The sequence below is a fragment of the Rhinatrema bivittatum genome, chromosome 13, assembly GCF_901001135.1.
Source record: "Rhinatrema bivittatum chromosome 13, aRhiBiv1.1, whole genome shotgun sequence".
In the NCBI taxonomy this organism is placed as follows: Eukaryota; Metazoa; Chordata; class Amphibia; order Gymnophiona; family Rhinatrematidae; genus Rhinatrema; species Rhinatrema bivittatum.
Window position 1 is genome coordinate 58992514 of NC_042627.1, and position 22137 is coordinate 59014650.

A 22137-nucleotide genomic window follows, 5' to 3' on the forward strand; every position below is an offset into this window, starting at 1 on the left:
TTATGAAAGAGAAGTAAAGCAATAATAATGAGCATACATCAATACAGCATTAATCTAAAACAACAAAAATACATCAGTAAAATGCATTATTACAACAAAAACATCAATATATCAGTAAACTTGAAACATAACTTAAATCAACTGAACTCTCACTAGGGAGGCTGTCGCACACCAACTAACAAAATGCTCATTTAATATACCCAGCCTTACCACAACACTCTCAGTCTACCCGACATCCCTAAATAGTGCTGAGCCCCAGTTATTAGTCTTATTCCTAGGTCTGCTCTGCTTTTATTATTTGAATATACTTCATTTCTATATTTCTATATGTTTTTGGAATAAGATGTTAGAAGGTGTACATTTTGTTATGGACACACCCACTTTTTAAATTATCATCTTCTTCACAACATGGCTACAGCTGCTCAGCCTCAGGTTGCCCATTTCAGGCAGCATCAGCCTTCATGCACCAATATTTCAAATCCTTTTGTTTTATTTCCCCAAGTCTGGCTGTTACTGCAATAATTCTTGGCTGAGAGACACTGGCAATAGGGTACAGATGGGCTCTATACAGTTGTGGCTGTTAAGAGACAACTAATGGTTTAGGATTATATCTGTACGTTTAATTCTAGTCCAACAGTGTCTCAAGTATACATGATAGCCTATATCGCATTTTGTATTTGTATGTAATGTTTCGACTTCCCCATCATTGTCTTGTTTGCCCTCCCAAGGGCTGTGATCACTGCCTTTACCACATTCCCACTCAGCTAACCTAAAAAAGCAGTGCCAGGAGTCCTGTAATACTGCATTCAGCACGGACATGAGGCCAATCTCCTTTATTAAGTCCACACGTCATCTATCTGTGTGTGTGTAACGTATGCCTGGGATTCTGATGGGAATCAGTTAGTAAACTGATTTAAATGGATACAGAGCAATGGAAATGACTAAGGAGGAAGAACCTATAAAAACATTAAGCACTGACATTTTCTCAAGAATTATAGAAATATCAAAACCAAAAGGGTAGTTTAGTCTGCTAAATACATGATCTAAAAAAGAAAAATAAAAAATCTGTAAATACTGCTGCTTTAGCACATCCAATAACTTGTGTCCCTTACTATATCTCTCTACTGTGAGGCTATTAATGTTAAGGTATTTTTATTCATTTATCTATCATCTGACTTGATGTAACCACCTAATCCCAACCAGTCCCTAGGCAGTTAATTTAAAATTTACAATAGTAACACATGTAGTATACAGATACAAAAAGATAAAATTAAAATCTCCACCCTCTTCACCCCACTACCATAGAATAATCAACATAACCTTCTAATTAAAACAAAAATAGGTCTACTCCCCATTCTCCATCAGCAGAAAACAATCTCCCCTGACCAATAAATTAATGCAGACGTGCAGCACACTTTCACGACTGACGTTGACAATCAATCAAATGCCTCAAGGAACAACCATACTTGACCGAGTCATTAGTTTCCTGCCTCAGGTATGGGAAGGCTGTTTCAAAGGAGAAGTGCAAATCATCCCCAATGCCTGGTAGCAACCAATTTTGCCTGTGCGAGAGAACAGGCATGAAGTAAATCTAACTCAAAAGATCTTAATACTCTAGCGGGAACATACGGAACTAACCAATCTGTTAGATGGCAGGGAGATTCCTTACAAATACAACTGTGAACAAAAGTAGAATCTTAAATTTAGCACGCGGTACTACCAGTAACCAATGCACAAGTCTACTGCTTGACCATGCTACTATACGAGCAGCAGTTATCTGTACAATCTGTAAATGCTTCACAACAACTCCAGCGGACCTTGATAAAGTGAACTGTAATAATCCAATATGATGGTCACGAAGGTATGGCGTGATCGCTATTCACCTGTTTAGCTAAAAACGCGTGCAGCTGACAGATCTGCAGGAAGTGGGAAAAGATGTTCAAACTAATGCAGAAATCTGACTCCACAATACTACAGTCAAATGCTGGAAGGTTCACCCCCCTTTAATTTGTGGAATGCCCAATAAAGGTCTGTTAACTCTCCTGACCCACCATATCTCAGATTTCAACTGGTTCAATTTAAGATGGTGTTGCCCTAAGTACATAGTTATTGCCTCAAGACAGTTACTCAGTTGGATCACAATGGAAGCCTACTCCTTGTTCATACATACTAGTAGCTGTATGTTATCAGCCAACATAAAGCATCGTGCATATCATACTTCTGGATCAAATCAGCCAGGGGAGTTCAGTATACATTTAAAAGAAGCGGTGCCAGAACCAATCCAAGGCACCAGACACTTCACATGACACTGTTCCTGCTCCCAGAGCATAAGCTGGCTGAGATCAGTCAGGAAAGAATTGAACCAATCCAAAACTCCACCCTTAAAAACTATGCCCATTAGTCATCTGATTAAAAAAAAATCATGATCAACAGATCAAGGGAGGTGATCAATGAGTCATATCTTCTGTCTGCTTGCATCCAAACACTTTTGATCATAGCTAATAAGGTCTCCGTACTATGATTTTATCTAAACATGGATTAGCAAGGATAAAAGCCTTTGTTTTCTATCGATACATTAGGGGTTCCTGATATATTGACCGCTGGATTATTTTACTAATGATGTCAGATTTGTTTTGTATTTCAACTCTTTTTTGTGCATGCAAAAAAAAAAGTTTGACTTGAAACGTTAGTGTAAGGTTTTCAAATTACGTAAACCCTACAAGTATTAGCGCCTTCATTCTATTGCAGTTTAATCACACATCAATGCAAGGGCTTTCAGAAAGCATTAAAGGAGTTACCTTGCTTGTCGCCTGTTAGAACCCAGAGTTTAATGTTGGCTATGATTAAACTGCCAATGGTCTCAGTCACACCTTCTTGCAATTTGTCTTCTATTGCGGTGGCACCTAACAACTTTAGAAAGGAGCAGAAATATTCACAGGTTAATGTTTCTGGAACATAAAGGGGATCATTTTCAATAGCCCGTCTTGTGCACAAAGTCTGGGGCGGGCTATTTTAATTCCTGCACATCACCCCAGCAATCAAAGGGAGAGGACCCATGTCATTTGCCTTTTGAAAATGAGCAGGTACAAAGTTATGTGTGTTAAAATTGTCCGTACGCTATTTGTGGGGGTGTCCAAGCAGGGGCAAAACAGCACGCGTACTTCTGAAAATCCCATGTAGGCATGTCCTCTGACATAAACACGCCCAAGGGAACACATAAGTGTGCACGCTATGGCAGTGCCGCCTACTTTTAGATGCATTTGAGGAAGGCAATTTTCAGTAAGGATCATTTTAGCTGGGTAAATGCCTTTGAAAACTGCCCTCTTAGTTATTCTGTAGCTACCAAAAGTAACCATCCAATTTTGTGTAATTCCTAAGGACCATAATTTGCAAGCTGCAAGTGCAGCAGTGGCCTTAAAAAGGCTAAATATATCCACACACCATCTATTTAAACATGTGTGATTTATGGTAGCCACATACAATAAGATAAAAAGAACTTAACCCCCTCCTCCCACATGCACATTTTCATTTTGATCCTATTAAAGATCTTCAACATATTACCGTATTTTTCGCTCCTTAAGACGCACTTTTTTTTCCCCAAAAGTGGGGGGAAAATGTCTGTGCGTCTTATGGAGCGAATATAAAAAAAAAAAAAAAAAAGAACTACAACCCCCCACCCTCCTGACCCCTCCAAGACTTGCCAAAAGTCCCTGGTGGTCCAGCGGGGGTCCCGGGAGCAATCTCCTGCTCTTGGGCTGTCGGCTGCCAGTAATCAAAATGGCGCCGGTGGCCCTTTGCCCTTACTATGTGACAGGGGCTACCGGTGCTATTGGTCGGCCCCTGTCACATGGTAGGAGCAATGGACGGTGGGTGAGGGTGTTGTAGTTAATTAAATTTGAAGGGTTGGGGTTTTGTTTTTTATTTTCGACGAAAGAGAACGATAAACGTTTTCTGATCTGGGGAATGGACCGAAATGGCCCTCCCCAGACCCGAAAACGAAATGGGGACAAAAAAAAATTGTATGCACACCCCTAATTTGCTCCATAAGACGCACAGGCGCCCGGGAACAGAGCCGGTTTAGCACACCATTTTTAAAAAAATTTTTCCCCTCTGAATCCTTGGTGCGTCTTATGGTCAGGTGCGTCTTATGGAGCGAAAAATACTGCAATTTGCCTGTTGATACACTCTGTTGCTTCCTTCATGCTTATTCACACATCTCCTTTCATTTTTTATTCTAAGACATTTGGGGGCAATATTAAAAAGTAGGGATGTGAATTGTTTTTCTGACGATTGAAAATATCATACGATATTTTCAAACTCGTCAGAAATCGGGGGCTCCCCAAAACCGATAGGAAAACCCCACAAAATTGTTCGTGGGGTTCTCTTATCGTTTTGGGGGAGGGCGGGAAAAATGGCACACAAAATCAACCCCTAAACCCACCCCGACCCTTTAAAACACATCCTTTAGCTTCCGCCACCCTCCCAACCTCCCCCAAAACTTTTTAAAAGTACCTGGTAGTCCAGTGGGGGTCCCGGGAGCGATCTCCCGCTCTCGGGCTGTCGGCTGCCACTAATCAAAATGGCGCCGATGGCCCTTATCATGTGACACGGGCCATCCAGTGCTCCTACCATGTGACGGGGCCGGCCAATGGCACGGATACCCTGTCACATGGTAAGGGCAAAGGGCCAATGGCGCCATTTTGATTAGTGGCAGCCGACGGCCCGAGAGCGGGAGATCACTCCCGGGACCCCCACTGGACCACCAGGTACTTTTAAAAAGGTTTTTTGGGGGGGGGAAGCTAAAGGATGTGTTTTAAAGGGTCGGGGTGGGTTTTTTGTTTATCGGCTCGGGCGCAGCCGATAAAAAAAAATCCGATCGGACCGCACAAAAAAAATTTCCCAATAGTCCCCGAACCTGGAATCGGAACCGATTCCAATTCACATCTCTATTAAAAAGCTTTTTTTGCAAGTAAACACATATTTACGCACGGAAAAATGCACTTTAAAAATTGCTTCCTCCATCCCATATACAGGTAACAGCATTTATGCTTCTACCCACCTGAAAAAGGACCAGAGAGAAGCTGGGGGAGGGAAAGCATGCACAGAGATTTCATCTTCAAATCGCCACATGTACTTTCCAGCATGCCCTTTGCAGGCACAGCATTTCTCAAGTACAAAAGTACCTGTGATGGGCGCACTGGGTAGATTTTTAAAGGAAAACTCCACAGAGAGTTTTCCCTTTGAAAATTTGCTTGCAAATCCATGGTGTTTCAAAATTGCCCTCTTTTGTTCTGGCTTGTTCCTCCCAGAGTTTTTTGTAAATGGCTTTTTTTGAATTCAAGCCTACAATGAAGTGAAATTCATATGTTCTCCCTCCATGAGGTTCTGATGAGGATCAGCACAGTAGCACCATAGTTTACTTGCATGAATAGCTCAAGAATTCAATCAAAATTAGAATAAAAAAGGGGGCAATCTTTCTGGCTATGCATGCCCAATTGCCAACTGAATTACATTTAAAAAAATTGTGGTCATTACTGCTATTTCAATAAAAAAAAATATTTTGAAGATAATTATTTAGGATTTTGCTAATTTAAAAAAACAAAAAACACAACTCCATTTTTGTTTCGTTTTAACTTAGACTGGGGAGAAATGGGAAAGATTTTGATTTGCTGAAAACTGACAATAGTTTCCTGCTTATTGGTGGACTCTATTTGCCTATGTCTTTTAAAGTTAAGATGACCAGTACCCTAAGGGACAAGTTTTATTCGACTACACACATGCAGGTCGATGCAATATCTGTGTGGGAAAAATGGGTGCTCATGATCGAGTGCCCACTTCCCTAACATGCGCCCATCCACCTCTCCCGGGCGTGTGATGCAGTAGGCAAATGTGCCGCTGCGTTAAAAAGGAGTTGAAGTAAAAATGTTTATTTTTATTCAGATGTGTTATTTTTGTATTTTTATTATTTTATATAATTTATAATGTTTGTTTGTTTTGGTTTTTGTTAATTTTCTTGTTTTTATTATGTATGTTCATTCTGTATATCGCTTAGGCCTTTTGTGTTAAGCGATTAATACATTTTTTAAATGAAATGAAAATGAAATGTGTCGCTGGGGGAAACTGTGCATCCCTAACATCTCCTCGGCATTGGGCGCCCAGGAGAAGTGGCTGTGCACGGGTTAGGAAAATGGACGTTCATAAATTGAGAATCCGTTTTCCTAACCTCACCACTGTCAAGACATTTTAAAAAATTGTTTTTTTTTCACATTGCTGTTTTCTGTGGTTCCTCTGACTTAATATCGCCATGATATTAAGTCGGAGGAACCACAGAAAAGCAGTATTTTCTGCTTTTCTGTTCAACTTTTGGGACTTCTCAAGACTTAATGCCAGCTCCAGGGCTGGCGTTCATTTTTGAGGGTAAAATGTGCACATTGGACGCACTTTTTTTTTTTTTTTTTTACATCGGGGATATTAGCTAATAACCTCATCAACATGGCATTTACTTGTGATGAGCGCTATTAGCTACGCCCTGGTTTGGACACGAGATTTGGGCGTGCTGATCCCCTTATTGCATCAGGGGTTTTGGACGCGCGTCCAACCGCAGGTTAACCTGAGCGCACAGTATTGCATCGGCCTGTCAGACAGCAATCTCTGCCTTTTTTGGGGGAAGAACAACTACATCTACTTGTATGCAGTGGTTTAAAATCCAGGACTGGTTCTGCCTGTCTATTATGAAATGGTGCCACTGATCAACTTATTGTGGGCTCCCCAGGTCCAACCCCTGATTCTGCTGCATCTTAGCCTGGGCACATAACATAAGAAGTGCTATGCTGGGTCAAAACAAGGTCCATAGAATCCAGCATCCTGTCTCTGAGATTGACCAGTCTGGGTCACAAGTACCCATCAGAGTCTCAATACTTGATCTATTTCTGGTATCTCTCTCCCAGGGATAAGCACTGGCTTTCCCAAGTCTACCTGGTTAACAACTGTTTATAGACTTTTCCTTCAGGAACTTGTCCAATCCTCTTTTGAACCCTGCCATGTTAGTTGTTTGACCACAACCTCCAGCAACAGATTCCATAGCTTGATTTTGTTTAGGCAAAAGAATCTGAATGAAAAGTCCCAAAGACTTACACACTAAACTATATATTCTAAAAGAGAGCCTATATGACTTAAAATTCTTGCAAAATAACTGTAATATAAGCAGTGATTGCAAGCACTGTGCACTTGCTGAAAAAAATTCATCTGCATATGTTTTAAAAGGATAAAAACATATTAGTGTTGATTTTAGATAGTCCTCCACTCTCTGTCTGTGACCATGATGCAGAGTCTAATCTGAGAACAGTTTCATTGGCAGATCACAGAATCACTCTGGTCCTCTACTGGACCTTGCCATGGGATCAGAGGGCAGCTCAAAGGGCATAACACATGGTGGCAACTTTTTTGCATGTTCATTGTTGCAAGTAAAATACCAAAACCGTATGTCCCTATTATTACAAAATCAATCTTTGAGGCCCCTATTCATGAAGATGCCTTAAATGCGCCCCAATGAAAATAATGGATCCTGCAGAAAACAACATGTGTTTGGCATGTTAACACTTAATGCACCACAACTGGGAAGGTGCTCCACCTCCGGAGCAAGGGAGAGAGCAGAGGCTGAGGGGTTGGGGGTGGGTCAGGGAGCACAATTTCAAGGTGCGTCAGTCAGCCCGTCAGCCTCTTTTTGGGCTCCTTCGTGAATAAGGGCCTGAAAATGGTAACCTTAACAATGACAATATATTTGCCTCAGGTCAAAAAGTGAATTTTTTCACAAGCCTTAAAGTGCGTACCATCATATCACTTTCTATTTCTTCATAGATTTCAGAAAGGCGTTCTTCCCTGCGGTCTAGGGCAGTGCTTGCCTCATGAAGCAATTGCAACCATCCTTTGAAGTAGTCTTCATCCAGGTCTTTGTATGCGAGCGCTAATGTCCGAAGACCCTCTCCAGCAAATTCCTAAGGATTCAACAACCATGGTTCACGGCACAGACACGCATGCTGAAGAAATACTACAGTGCACTGGGGTTTCATATTCCATATCATATTTGTCATAATACAATTATACCACATGTATCTATCCATATCACCATGTCTTACAAATTTACTATATTCCTTTGCTAAAGGATAACTATAATTCATGCAGTACTACACAAAGTCATAAGATACGGTAAAAGGGACACTTACACTATGCTTGCATTAGACTAGTGACTTAAGTCAACATATTGGTATGACTGCATTTTATTTGCTTTCTACATAAGACCAGTAAACATTATTTAGGTTTAGGAGAGAGAAGAACAGTTAATAAAAATGATCTCCAATCTGCTACCTTAAATACTGGCCTACTTCGTACAGAGGTTACCAGTAGAAGATAACATCACGAAACCAGTACCTCATGCTTTTTCTCTGTTCTCAGGTCCCAAAAAATATTGATCAATACAGAGGTCTTCCCAAAAAAGGGTTTCTGTGGGAGTGTCTGTCACAGACAGATGGTACTTGTGCAATACAAGTGGACTAAACAGACAGGGTCTAAGATTTTCTTTGAAATAATGCATAAAACTGAATAAAAAATATGGCTGTCATCCATGAACTAAGACTGGTTTTTCATGGCATGGAAGTGAATTCTCGGATGCATCATGCTAGTCCAGGTTCACTAGCAGAGTCATTTTTCAGAGCTTTTCACACAGAAGAACTGCTGTTTACCCACATAAAAAGCCCCTACAAAAACTACCCTTCCCTTCTGCAGGTAAAAGAGGTGGGACCTGGGGGTAGGAGGAGAGGGTGGAACACGCTGATAACACACAGGAATTTCATTTTGAAAGCACCTGCGTGGTTTAAGCCTCGGACTTTGCGCCTGCTGCAAAGCAAGTGCAATGACCTGAGGTCAAGCCCTACATTTTCAACAGGAAACTGAAAATGTGCTTTCAGGCCCCAAACAGACTTTTAGAATTGCCCTCTAAATGTTTATTTTTTTCAAAGAGAATATAAAATAGCAGTTGGGATTCAACATGCCAATTTCTATTGTCTCATTAAAATAATGATACAAATTAAATCACCAAAGAACTAAATAAAGAAAAAAGAATTTCAATGGCCTACCTGATAGGGGCAAAAAACAAAAAAAAATACACTGAATGTAGAATGAATACACAGACTTTGACTTGAACTTTCCATTCAATAAAAATCTGGTACTGTCTCACGTCAACAGGAAAAATGATCAATGGAGACAACCCCCTAAAGTGCTTTTACAACTAAAAATTTAACATTTTTATAATTCCAATCTTGATTTTATACAAACTATGTTGGCCTTCTGGAAGAGATTAAAAGAAGGCCAAAAATGTATTATACACATAAACATTAATTCAGTTTGTAACCAATCTGAGTAAACCATCATACTGTCAGTAAGAGATCCTGTGGCAGAGGTTCACGGAATGATAATAGTCGTCATTAAATAGGAATCTGACAAGAACAGAAGTGAAGAAATGAAAATTTCATTTTGGCAATTATGGTTAAAGATCAGGCAAAGTCTGAACATAAAAGGTCTTTGGATATATATTCTACTCTACCTCGTTCACCTACACGGCAGTTCAAAAACATCAAATCCATCTACTTGCATGCCAACACCCACTCAAACTGAGGACTCTTCCTGGAATAACAGCCAACATCAGGCTCAGATGATACGCTACAGGACCTCATAACAGTAACCTCTGAGATAACACTGCAGCATCCCAGAATGCTAATCCTTGGTGACTTCAACGTTCATGTAGATGAACCACACCAAGACTCCACATATTTTCTAATTTGTTAGAACTCCTAGGCTTATCTCAACAACCAGATCCGCAATGCAGGCCACATACTCAGCCTAGTAATTGTACTACACCAGCTACTTCCAGATCTATCGATAGGAAACATGCACACCACCAAACTCTCCAAGTCTGACAATCACATGGTACTATTTGACTTCTGCCCAACCCCAACTCAAAAACACAGTAATGACACACCTAAAACCAGAGGCCTCCAAAAAAGACAACTCCACCCCTGCCACTTCTACTATGCTGCTGGTGGACACCTGGAACAAATTCCTTAAAATTGCTGTTTATACCCTGGCCCCATTGAAAGCCACCCATATAACAAACCCTAAACCCACCCCCATGGTTCACATCAATACTGAAAGTGCTCAAGCAAACCATCTGAATACTAGAATGGAAATAATGATAATCATCATCACAGATTAATACAATCAAGTACAAATGACTCCAGACACTCTATCGCAAGACCAACACAGAAGCAAAGAAAGCGTACCCCACAGCTACAATTCACCAAGCAAAAAACTCCCCTCAGGATCTATTACAATCAATAAGCTCATAAGATCTACTACCACACTACCCTGCTTCCTCACATCAGAAACAAACTGCAACAACCTAGCACGGTACAATCAGAACAAAAACAACAGACCACACCTTGCCACACTCTTACCCTCCTGGCCACTCTCAAGGCTAGTACTTGCCAATATAACCTTTGACCCTCTTGGATAATCAAACAAGCTACTCTATCTTAAACTCAATCATCTCCAGTCCATCATCACCCTTTATAAAAAGCTTCCTACAAGGTGAGTTCCCCATTGAAGCTGCCAGTGAGGGAGCCTCGGAGATGAGGTTTCCCTCAGCCCCGACAGCCAATTTTGTTGGATTCAGAGTATTCAGTTTTGTTCTTTTTCTTTTTGTTATCCTCTTATTTCCACAAAGTTGTCAATATGGTTTGTTTAAAATTTGCATAAATAAATACCTTTTTTTTTTTTTTTTTAAAAGAGGAAGTTTCTTATCCCAAGACAAGGTGTAAAACCACCAAAATGTGTTTTGAGCTTTGGTTGCATGCTGTTTTTGCACCCTTTCCCCTCCAGAAAATATCGATGTTGGCTTTCAGGAGTAGAGGTGGGGGGCACAATGTACTATAGAGAAATTTTCATTAAAAGCTGCCTAGCCAGGTAGTTTTCCTTTGAGAATTTGTGAACATGAACCTGGACACATATGCACACTTCTACTTCTGTAGGTGGGGTTAAGCTAGTTTTTGGAGGGAGAAACTCTGTATGCATGTACAGAAATATTTAACAATATGCATAATTTCTCTCCCCCTAATCACGTTACACTGGTTAAATATACGTGCCTAGTGAAGGTAGCTATCTTTGGCTGGGCAATTTTCAAACAAGGGTTCTAGCTGACCAGCTCTCTGGTTAGGCGGCAAGACTCCTTTTGAAAATTGCCCTCTGTGATGTCAGTTCTGAAAGCAATCCAGGCAGCTGATCACGGAGTTATGCGCCTAGATCCCAAGCTTTGAAAAACACAGTTGTATTTAGCCATGTGAAATAGTGCTCCTAGTATTCCCCTATTTACCTGTGCAGAACCAGGCTAGATGCCTGATCCACCTTAAATTCCTTAAAGAGAGTATGCTCTATGGGCAGGATCCTGTGGGGCAGGTGACTGAGGAATAAGAGCTGGGATCCAGGTGGGAATAACCAGACCATGCCCAGGTCTCCAGGAGGAAGGCAGTTCCTGTAACATAACACTGTCCAAACACTGAGCTGAGACGAAGCTGAACCGTAAGTAAAGAGAGTGCACTATTCTGAAGGGAAGACAGTTTACTGCTGTGCATGTGTGAAGCTGTAATAAAGATAGACTGTTTTAAGCAAGGATGGAATCAGACTAGTTTGTCTCCAGACCTGTGGGAATTACCACTCGTTCCCACAAGTCGCTAAAAAAACCTTTCAGGAATGCGTTTTTGGGTCAGGAGAGGGGAAAACATATGCTAACGCACATATTTACCAGAGTGGTCAGCCCACAGATATAGGAGGTAGAAAGTATACGAGTGCTTTGCTATTACCCATACACCTTTTTGCTATTTTTCAAAGAGAAACTGGCCTGATATTTTCTGTTGAACGATTAACTAGAACAGTGATGGCCAACCTTTTGAGCTCAGTGTGTCAAAATTCATAAAAAAAAAACCAGAGCATAACTCGGGTGGTGTGTCACTTCTAGAAAAATCCATAATTTTGTGATATTTGTAGCTCTAATTAATAACAAAAACTTATAATTTTAATATATGTACTGTATTTCTTAATAAAGCAAAAACAAATAATTCTTTACCTTACCTGCTTAGTGACTTTTTTGTTGCTGAATTTCATTGGCTAAATCTTCAATTAAAACTAATAAGGATTTTAAAAAGCCCCTGCTGTCCCCTTCTGTGGGAGCTCCTGATTTCCAGTCACCCTGATATTGTCGAGGATTAGGAGGTTATCCTCTCTCTCTCACACATACTCACATGTCCATTCTCTCTCACACATACACTGTCACATACATACACATTCATGCTCTTATACCCACCATAACCTCTCGCTCTCACTGACACTGACACACTCTCAGGCTCTAAGACACTCTCTCCTCCTCCACACACCCCCTCCCCCCCACACACAAACTCTTACTCCCTTGGATTTTCTCATACACACTCATGCTCTCACACTCACTGGCTCCCTCACATACACACAAACACACACACTCAGGCAAGCTCCCAGTCATTTTCACACAAACACACACACCCAGGCAAGCTCCCAATCATTCTCACACACACACACACTGACCCCCCAGGCAGGCACCCATGCATTCACACACATACACCCCCAGGCAGAGTCCCATTCATACACATGCACACACTAAAGGCAGACCCCCCTCTCTTTTGCCAGCAATCTCGGAACCTCTCTCATTCCTCTGCTGCCACTGTCACTGCTGCCGCATGGCTATTGGGGAGGTGCCGATTGCTGCTACTGACACTGAAGCCCATTCTGCTGCCTCCTCTGTGCAGGCCCCATGGGCTTCCACTTTCTCCATGCTGATCTCGTACATTGTGAGATCTGCATAGAGAAAGTGCTACTCTTGCATATTCCCAAAGATTACATGTGCCAATCACTAAAAAGTAATGTATTTTTTTTTTACCTTTGCTGGCTGGTCTTAGTTTTCTAATTGGTTGGTCACAGGCTTTTTTTTTTCACCTTCCCTTTCTTATTTTTTTTGCCAATTCCTTTTAAATTGTCTTTTTTTCTGTTTCTTTTCTCTCCATCTTCTTCCCTCAAACACACAGTCAGGTTCTCATTCTCACATGCATTTCTCTCTCTCACACACACACAGGATCTCACTGTCACATGCTCTCTCTCATACAATCATTCATACACACAGTCTCTCACTGGCACATGCTGTTTGATTCACACACACAGGTTCTCTCTCACTCCCACATGCTGTCTTGCTCAAGCATAGGCTCTCACCGTCACATGCTGTCTCTCTCACACACACAGAGGCTTTCACATGCTGTCTCTGCAAACATTCAGGTCCTTACTCTCACACACAATCTCTCAACTCATCTCATACACACACCCTCTACAGACCCTCAGCCTCTCTCTCACCTCTGGGCCTCCTCTTCGCGGGTCGCCGCAGGATGGGCTCTGCAGCAGCCCTGATCTTCTCGGGCTGTGGCGGCCCTGCTACTAGGCCTCTTCCTCTTTTCGGGCGGCTGCGACTTGGGATTCGCGGCGGCCCGTAAGCACTGCTCCTCTTCTGCACACGCTGATGCTCCTCCTCCTTCCTGCCCATGCGGCTCCTGCAACATTTACTTCCGGGGCCACACAGGCAGGAAGGAGGAGGAGCATCAGCGCGTTTAAACGCGATCTTTTTCTTCGGGCCATGGTGACGTGAGCTTCACCACCGCCCTGCCCATCTGCCTGATGCTGCGCCGCATGAGCCTCCCTGCGCCCGGGGGCACTGGGAGGGTGGAGGGGTCCGGAGGGTGGGGGGATACTAAAAAACTAATTTTAAAGGGTCAGGCTGTGTTTTTGGGTTAATTTCCTGCGCGTGTCAGCAAAAACGTCTCGGCGTGTCACCTCTGACACGCGTGTCATAGGTTAGCCATCACTGCACTAGAAGGTGCTCAGACATGAAAGTGTTTGCATTGCTTGCTTCTATTTGACATACTTAAAATTAACCCCTGTGAATACAATTCATGCACACCGAGCCGTAAAGGAATTAAGTCTGGGGCTGGTACAGTGGCTTGACAGCAATGCTGCATACTGCCATGCAACGGGATTTGAGTTTAATTCCTGCCTCTGGTCTTTTGTTCTCCAGGTTGATCAGGACTGGGAGCGATGCAGATGCAGCAGTCATAGCCCCTTGGGGAGGGGGCAGGAGAAGAGTCAGATTATCGATGCTCATTCCAGACTAATTCTTGAGATGATGTTGGGGGAGATGTGAACAATGACTGAAGGTCTTAAAACTGCAAAGGCTTTGAAGCCTGATGAATTTTTTGCTGCCCTCTTTTAAGTTTGAGGACTGTCTAGTTAACTATTTGGCTCAGTCCTTCCTTTAGGACAGAAAGTTTGTTGGCGTTCCAACCCTTACCCACCGTTTTTGAGACCCATCACGTGCCATGTAATCTGCTTTAGAAAATTCTGCCTGTCTGTGAAAACTGTGGTCGGGAGAAAAGCCAGAGGGCAGATCATAGTTCACCATACAATTCTGGCCCAAGAGCCTTGCTACCAAGCATCCAGATATGAGCTCATTTCCTTACCGAGACCAAAAAGCAGGAGGCATGGAGCTCCACCTGCAGTCATCATGAAAAGTGACCCCAAATACAACCACTAAACGAGATCTCTTCCAGTCACATGGGTGACCTCTCAGAAAGGAGTTTTTCTGGAAGGCCGGGTGCCTACATGTCTCGGAAGGACTGCTCCAGATACAGTAGTTGGGCTGGATTTAGCTCTTCAACAGGAGAAGCCGAAGCCAGTGGCAATGTAAACCGTTATGATGGCTACACCCTATATAAAACTTAACAAATAAGTAAATAAATAACCGTTTCCATGAAGCGTGGAGAACTTACACCGAGATGGTCGGAGGTCACACTTGCAAGCTCCTCATTGCAGTGATGGAGTCGCTCCAGTAAAATAGTGTCCGCACCCTTCGAATAGAGCTTGATCTGCCCATCTGGATTTCGCACTGACACAGAAAGAAAAGAAGCGAAAAACGTAAACAATCACTTGAAAGTAGGATTTTTCTTTAAATGTGCGCCTACGACGAAAAGAATACGAGCATTTCTGAGGATAGCCTGTTACAGAGCACGTTAAATGAATGCTACTCCCACGCACGCTAATGCGACTGCATTTTGGTATTTGCTTCCCTGTTCCGTGGTTGTAACAATCACATGTCTTTCACTTGTGAAACAGACGATCAAATGCTTATTCCTGGATTTTGGAACCGGATACTTTGTAGGCAACAATAGTTTTACATTGTGCAAAGTCTCCACACTACAATTACATGCAGTGTAAATCAGCTCAAAATGTAACATTTTTTCATTCACTGTAATTCCTTCCTTTCCTTTCTCTATCTATGCAATTAAATTAATCTACTCTGCTTGCACTGCCTTCAGTGCTTCCCACAGGGAATGATATACAGAAACCACTGTACGGCTGAGGAAAAATGAAGTTTCCATACTTGCAAGTCATTCCTTCCGAAGAACCAGAACTGAAACAGGAGGCAGGGGGAAAAGGGAGTTTGGTTGTGAAGAGCTGAGCTTTGCATGATATGCATGGGGGAGCAGTGCTCTTCTTCCATCAACACGGGGGGGGGGGGGGGGGGGGGCAGCTTCATTAGGTTGGGTATTTTCATACCCGAGGACTTGCTCTCCACAAAGTTTCCCTTTGGAAACCTGACTAGTAAGGTCCACAGGTGCTAAAGTGCTCATGGCCTTTGCAGCTGCTGTTTGAGAGGGGCAGGTCTATGGGGATAAATACACCCGGGGATTTGACAGTCAAATTCCTGCGTGTACCTGCCCTCCCCCCCCCCAGGAACATCACTTTTCCCTGGCACTCTGTACGACAGGGCACATACATTTACCCGCACCCAGGGTGGGCAATTTTCAAAAGCCCCTTTTACAAGGATAAAATGGACCAAAAAGAAAATTGCCCCGAATAGGCCTAGTTTAATAATCCGTTTGAGGTTGGGTGTATGCCTGTGATCAGCATGAGCTTAATAACCTCGTGAGGCCTCGCCCCGACAGAGACTGTTCAAGCTGCTGCAGGAAAAGCATTAGTGGAGATGTAACTTACTTAAAGCTTACTTTTATGGACAGAGCACTCAACATAGATTGCACAAACCAGAGACGCTGCAAATGCAGCTTTCATTGCTACTTATCCCTGCACACCAGGGACTTTTCTATCCATGTACCACAGTCATTCTTCACACAGTGCAACTTACAATAGAAATGAGAAGATATTAAATAACCAGAGGTGCGACAAAGACCTGTGGAACATAGACAAAAGGCAGCACTCTACTGACATCCATGCAGAAAGGGTAGAACGGTACCTATCACAGACATTCTTTTTCTGATATTGTTAAAATCCAATATTGCTAAGAGCTGATATATAACTGTTTGGCCCATTTCTTCCACAGTGATGGTCTCAGGCGTCCGGGACTTAAAAACGAACCCAAAGTTCCTGGCAGCGGTCACTAAAGCTCCTTCATCTGGTGACTGCACTTGGTAAACTAATTCCCCTAGGAGCAAAAAGAATAACAAAAAATAACAAAAAACACTGTGAAACCTACAATTCTACAGTACAAAGAAATTCTCAGTGGCAAAAAAGGAGACTGCTTCTGACTTGAAATTTTTCCACATGTCAGTGTTTGCAAATGCATGGGGTAGGCTCCTACAATCTTCTGTCCATGTTGGCTCTGCCTTTGACCTGGGATCTTCTGCTTGGCCCCCAGTCAGCCTCCTCCAATGGTGAACTTGTCAGTGCCCTCATCCACATTAGAAGTCGACCCCCTCCCCCCCCTGTTTAGTCAATGTATGGCTATTAATACATTGTACATCTGTAATTCTATGATCGTTTCTTAATAAACAATAAATAAAAAAAAGAAGTCGCCCCCTGCAGCCAATGGCATTTTTCCCTGAGCACAGATGTACCATCTCCAGCAGTGAGCTGGGAACCCCGCAGGGCCTAAAGATCAAATCCAAGCCACTCACTACTGCTGTAACTTTACCGCTTCTACAGTGCTATCAGACAAATGCAACATCTCAGATCTCCTATGGAAAAGTGCAAAGCACTGCTGTCACGACACGAGGCCGGCTCGCCAACTAAGGCCGAGCGGAATGAGGAGCCGTGGCCAGACAAGGGGCGGGGGAGCGAGAGCGTGCACCCGTCACATCGTGGTTGTGCATTTTCGCCGCCGTGGTGCACACTATCGCCTCCATAGTGCCCCTGCAAAAGGTGTAGTTATTTCCGGCACTACTGCCAGCGATAATGTGTAAAACATTATCATCTGCAGCGCAACCAGGCCCAAAATTTTTTTTTAAATCCCACCCAAACCCCGCCCCTTTCCCTCATTTTAATTTTTATTGTCGCCGTGCGGTCATTATCGCATGTGTTAGGGCGTTATCACACGTGATAAGGCCCTAACGCACGCAATAAGGGCCCATCGCGTTTTGAAAAAAAGACCCTGTAAATCTGTTACAGGCCTAGCTGGTACCCAGAAAAATGGGCAGAGAAAGGGGCTTTCTAACTGTGTAAAAACCCCTATTACCCTGTTGTGGTTATTTGTTTTTCTTCTGGATCAGGTTCTGTAACTATTATTTTCAGATTCATTGACAGAAGTTACTTTACTGCTCGTATTACCAAGTTGTGCCTGTTCTTCAATCCACAAAGGGCAGAATCAAGGAAAATTAGTAGGTTCTACAGTGTAAGTGTAGGGGTCAGCTGAAACACTGCTCTGCTAATATCTCCTAACTTATAGTATTTTTGTCCAGGAACATTGTCAGAGATCACCTTGATTCTTAACCATGCATCAGGTCCACCCAACTATTCTGAGTCATGGGGTAACCTGCACGGAGCGGCAGCTACTACCCTTAACTCAAGGCATGGGGATTGATGTTTTCGATGCAACTATAATATTTCTCTCCACTTCGATGGCAGGGGGAAAAGGGGGAATTGGATTCTGAAGACAGCCAATGCTGGGCCCTGACGTTTATGGTCTGGGGTGCTGATATGTAGACGTTAGTGAAAAAGCACAGGACTGCTTCTATGGCCAAGTCCAAAAGCAAAAAACATTCAAACAGCATTGTCTGATTTATCAAGAAGGCTAATCACCTCATAAGCATGTTGCTAACAGCAATTTTGTTATGTTTTGACAGTTGCTTGGATTTGATTGTAAATATTACTACCCTTAACATAAGGATTGGGGGTAAACTGCATAAGAAGCTTGCTGGGCAGACTGGATGGACCATTTGGTCTTTTTCTGCCTTCATTACTATGTTGCAATGTTGAAGAATTCATTGGCCTTGCTTTATTTTTGGTAGCGTAAGTACTCCCGGCCTACCATTTTAAGAAGAAAATAAGCAATTGATCCAAGCTAATAAATTAGGAAACAATTCTCACTAACTTTCAATGTAAAAATTAGAGATCTGATTCCTATTAGGATATTAATTGCCCTTAGCTGGCCTGGTGCACTCTCATGCAGTGGGACCTGGGTTAAGATGCTGGGCTTAGGTCTTCCTCTCCCCAGGTGAGCAAGGGCTGGGGTTGATAGAAAGGTAGTATTCGCAGGCCCTGGGGGAGTCATAGTCATTGTACAGTGGTGACAACCTGAGGTCGGATTTAGGGCCATCACTGCAGGGCTCCAGCCCAGAACGGTCACTGTAGTGAGCAGCCTTCAATAAGGTGGGAGGGAAAATCCCCAGGCAAAATCGCAAACAAAGGCTCCTGGTGCCAGATCCCAAGTGAGATCGAAGTACAAAGGAGTAGGAGGAAACCGCTGGGTTAAAAAAAAAAAAAAAAGGAACATTTTCAGATCTTTTCTCATGGATCCAGAATGGGAGAAAGCCTTAGTGCAATTCCTTGATGGATCTCCGAGGTAGGCTATACTTTGTATAGAAATACATACTACACACAGGAATAAACTTTACAGTAACACAGTAAATGACGGCAGAAAAAGACTGAAACAGTCCCTCCAGTGTGCCTGGCAAAGTTTGTGCGTTGTAACTGCCGCTCCGTGCAAGTTTCCCTTCTGCCTTCTGCTTAGGGCTGTAACTGCCGCTCCGTGCAGATTTCCCTTCTGCCTTCTGCTTAGGGTTGTAACTGTCGCTCCGTGCAAGTTTCCCTTCTGCCTTCTATTTAGGGTTGTAACTGCCGCTCCATGCAAGTTACCCCACGCCTTTCTTGGAAGAACTATATAACCACTTCAACATGGTTGTGGTGCTCCCAAGAAAGGCATGGGGGTAACCTGCAAGGAGCGGCAGTTACAACCCTAAGCAAAGAGCTTGCACAGCTTGCACAATATTAAGGGTCACTATGGTAAAAAGAACTATTTCACTCTCCATTCTGCATACAAATACACAGTGCTAGCACTGTACTGGATTAGTTTACATTGTCAGAGCTGTACATCCGAAACTCTCCACGCAAAAGCAGTGTGCAGAGAAACTAATGTACAACACCGCAGAGCTGGCATGCAGGATTTCTGTATAGTGCATAAACTTGGAAAATATCCTTTTATGGTAAAATAAGAGCCTGTGCAAAAAGGTCAAAAAGAAAGATTTGCATGGGATTCTGCCCATAAACAGATAAAAGTGAGCAATTTCCTCCATATCAAAGCTTAGTCACTGCAGTCCTGGAAAGTCCAGCAGAGGTTCGCATGTGCCAGAGACAAGTCAGCAGGTAGTGAAACACTAACAGCTGCATTAACTCCACCACTGCCGAGGAGTCTACAACGTGCCGCAAACTGCAGGGAAAAATCTGTCCCCTGCCTTCCAGTCCTCCATCTGGGTGCCGTGACTGCAACGGGGACTGATTTTCCTTGCAACTAACAAATGTGAAACTATGTCAGGCAGCCCGTGTTTGCATTATTCAAAGATCGGAATTTTTTAATTGGGCAATCCGGTTCGATTCCGGGTCCAAATCAATTTTATATTCACAAAGGGGCCCCTCTGGCGCATGCACCACTCCCTGGCCTTCCGTCTCAAGCCTTTTAACAGCAGAAGCTTGTTAATTTTAGGACAGCACAATACTAAACCCTGACCGCAACTGGCAAGGAGCACTGAAATACTAAGATACATCACAAGAGTCATTTTCCAAAGCAATTCCTTGGGTGGGTTTTTTTTTTTTTTAAATCGTCTGCTTGATAGGCAGGTAAACATAAGCACGTACACCCTGTTTATGCCTAAATTTATCCGTCTCAGGGGGAGGCATTACTGAGGGTAGAGCCAGAAGAAAGGAGGCTGCACTAACGCACGTACGTTTGCATTTTTAAAAGTATGCATGTTCATTTTCCACAGGAAATGTATGCGGACATCTTTGCAAGTGCAACCTGTGTGGGTGCATTTGGTGAGATCATTCTCAACGCAGACGTGTAAACATCAGTCCGCTTTGAAAACTGGTAGCTTTACGCTGGTATCTGCCTGCCAGCCAGCCAGCTTATGCAGGATGTTGACCCCAAAAGTATTTGCTTCCTTGGATTACCACAAAGAAATGACCCAGGCCAGGGCAGAAGAAGATGACATTTGATGGACCACTGCCAAACTAACTGCGGTAGAAGCAAAAGAAAGGTACCTTAGTGTTCCTTAAAAACTGCTTAAGAGTGCCATGGAGAAACGCTCAGTTCTAGAACTTTGCACACGATGAACCAGACCAGATCTTACCTTCTTTTTTCTCCTCAGCCATAACTGTGTGACAGAGGGACAGAAGCCTGAAGAATTCATGCACCATTGGCTCTCCGAGTTTAATAGATCGGATCAGGCTGTGGTCATAAAACTGAAACTTTTCATCTGCATGTGGGTTAAAGGAAAAATCGACTGCTGCTGTTCTCTGAAAGAGGAAGCAGAATTCTATTTAAACATTGGAAAATGCTCAGGACTTTTTCATTTAAAAACTGTAAAATGTCAAAGGACAGCACTACAAGATAGGAGATCTGAAGAAAGAGCTGGGAAACGCCTGGGGAAATGTTACCATAAAGTGCAGATCAGTAATGAATGCAATGAAGTTGTAAAATCTAATTAATTAACATGTCCAAATGAACTAAACTTAAATATTCATTTAGTTACTTCTGTATATCAGGAGTAGAAACTGCGGTCCTTGAGGGCCACCGGCCAGTCTAGCTTTCGAGATATCCACATTGAATATTCATGAGCTGCATGTATGTGCATTGCTTCCACTGCATGCAAATGCATCACATGCATATTCAATGGGGGTATCCAGAAAACCTGGCCAGCTTGCGGCACTCGAGGACCGGGGTCGCTACCTCTGCTTTATATGTGGCCGTGCATAGACCGGCATAGGCTGAGAATTATTTAAACACCTAGTCAACGTCACTATGGGCTCTCCCAGCAATACTGACTAGACCTGGGAGAGCCTGGGGACAGCAAATCATTCAGATTGGCACAATATAAATGATCTTAAATAAAGAAATCAATTTTGCTCTCAAAAGGTAAGCATAAGAAGTTGCCATACTGGGTCAGACCAAGTCAGGGTCCATCAAGCCCAGCATCCTATTTCCAACAGTGGCCAATCCAAGATAGGGTCAGGCCTAGCTACAAACTGGATGGGGGGACCACCAGGGAAGACCAGGTGCTGTAGGCCACAGAAAGTAATGGTAGAACACTGCAGTATCCTGCCATGATGGGGCCATGATCACATAACCATCAACACTCAGAAATGGGTAATTCGATATCAGAAAAAACAAACAATAGGCTCTACTCATCAATGTACCTTCTCCCCAGTAATGTGCCTAATTGTTCACAGCAAGGATGAGGCAGAAATATGACAACAACTGGTCTTTTGTGGTGTAGTCTCTGGATCTTTTTAAAGTATATTTCAGATTTATTACTTATTTTTGATGTTTTTTTGTGCTGTTTTAATGTTTGCGTTACTGTATTCTACCTTGAGCAATCTGATAGGAAGGGCAGTCCACAGAGTCACTTCATAGTAATAATGAAAACCCACAAATGATAGTGTAGACCCAGTTCATATCTACTCACCATAATTTATTTATTTATTTATTAACTTTTCTATACCGATGTTGGTATATAC

General features: G+C 42.8%; 1 protein-coding gene across 2 annotated transcripts in view; it reads right to left on the minus strand.

Annotated features, from left to right (window-relative positions):
- Positions 1 to 22137, minus strand: part of ATP8B4 (ATPase phospholipid transporting 8B4 (putative)) — a 255565-nt gene that overhangs the window by 35583 nt on the left and 197845 nt on the right. For both annotated transcript variants that reach the window (XM_029575708.1, XM_029575709.1), the window contains exons 15-19: positions 20751 to 20916; positions 16427 to 16615; positions 14946 to 15061; positions 7830 to 7994; positions 2799 to 2910 (exon numbers count right to left, since the gene is read on the minus strand). In XM_029575708.1, coding sequence (XP_029431568.1) covers positions 2799 to 2910; positions 7830 to 7994; positions 14946 to 15061; positions 16427 to 16615; positions 20751 to 20916 — 748 coding nt within the window. The remainder of the gene's footprint in view (positions 1 to 2798; positions 2911 to 7829; positions 7995 to 14945; positions 15062 to 16426; positions 16616 to 20750; positions 20917 to 22137) is intronic.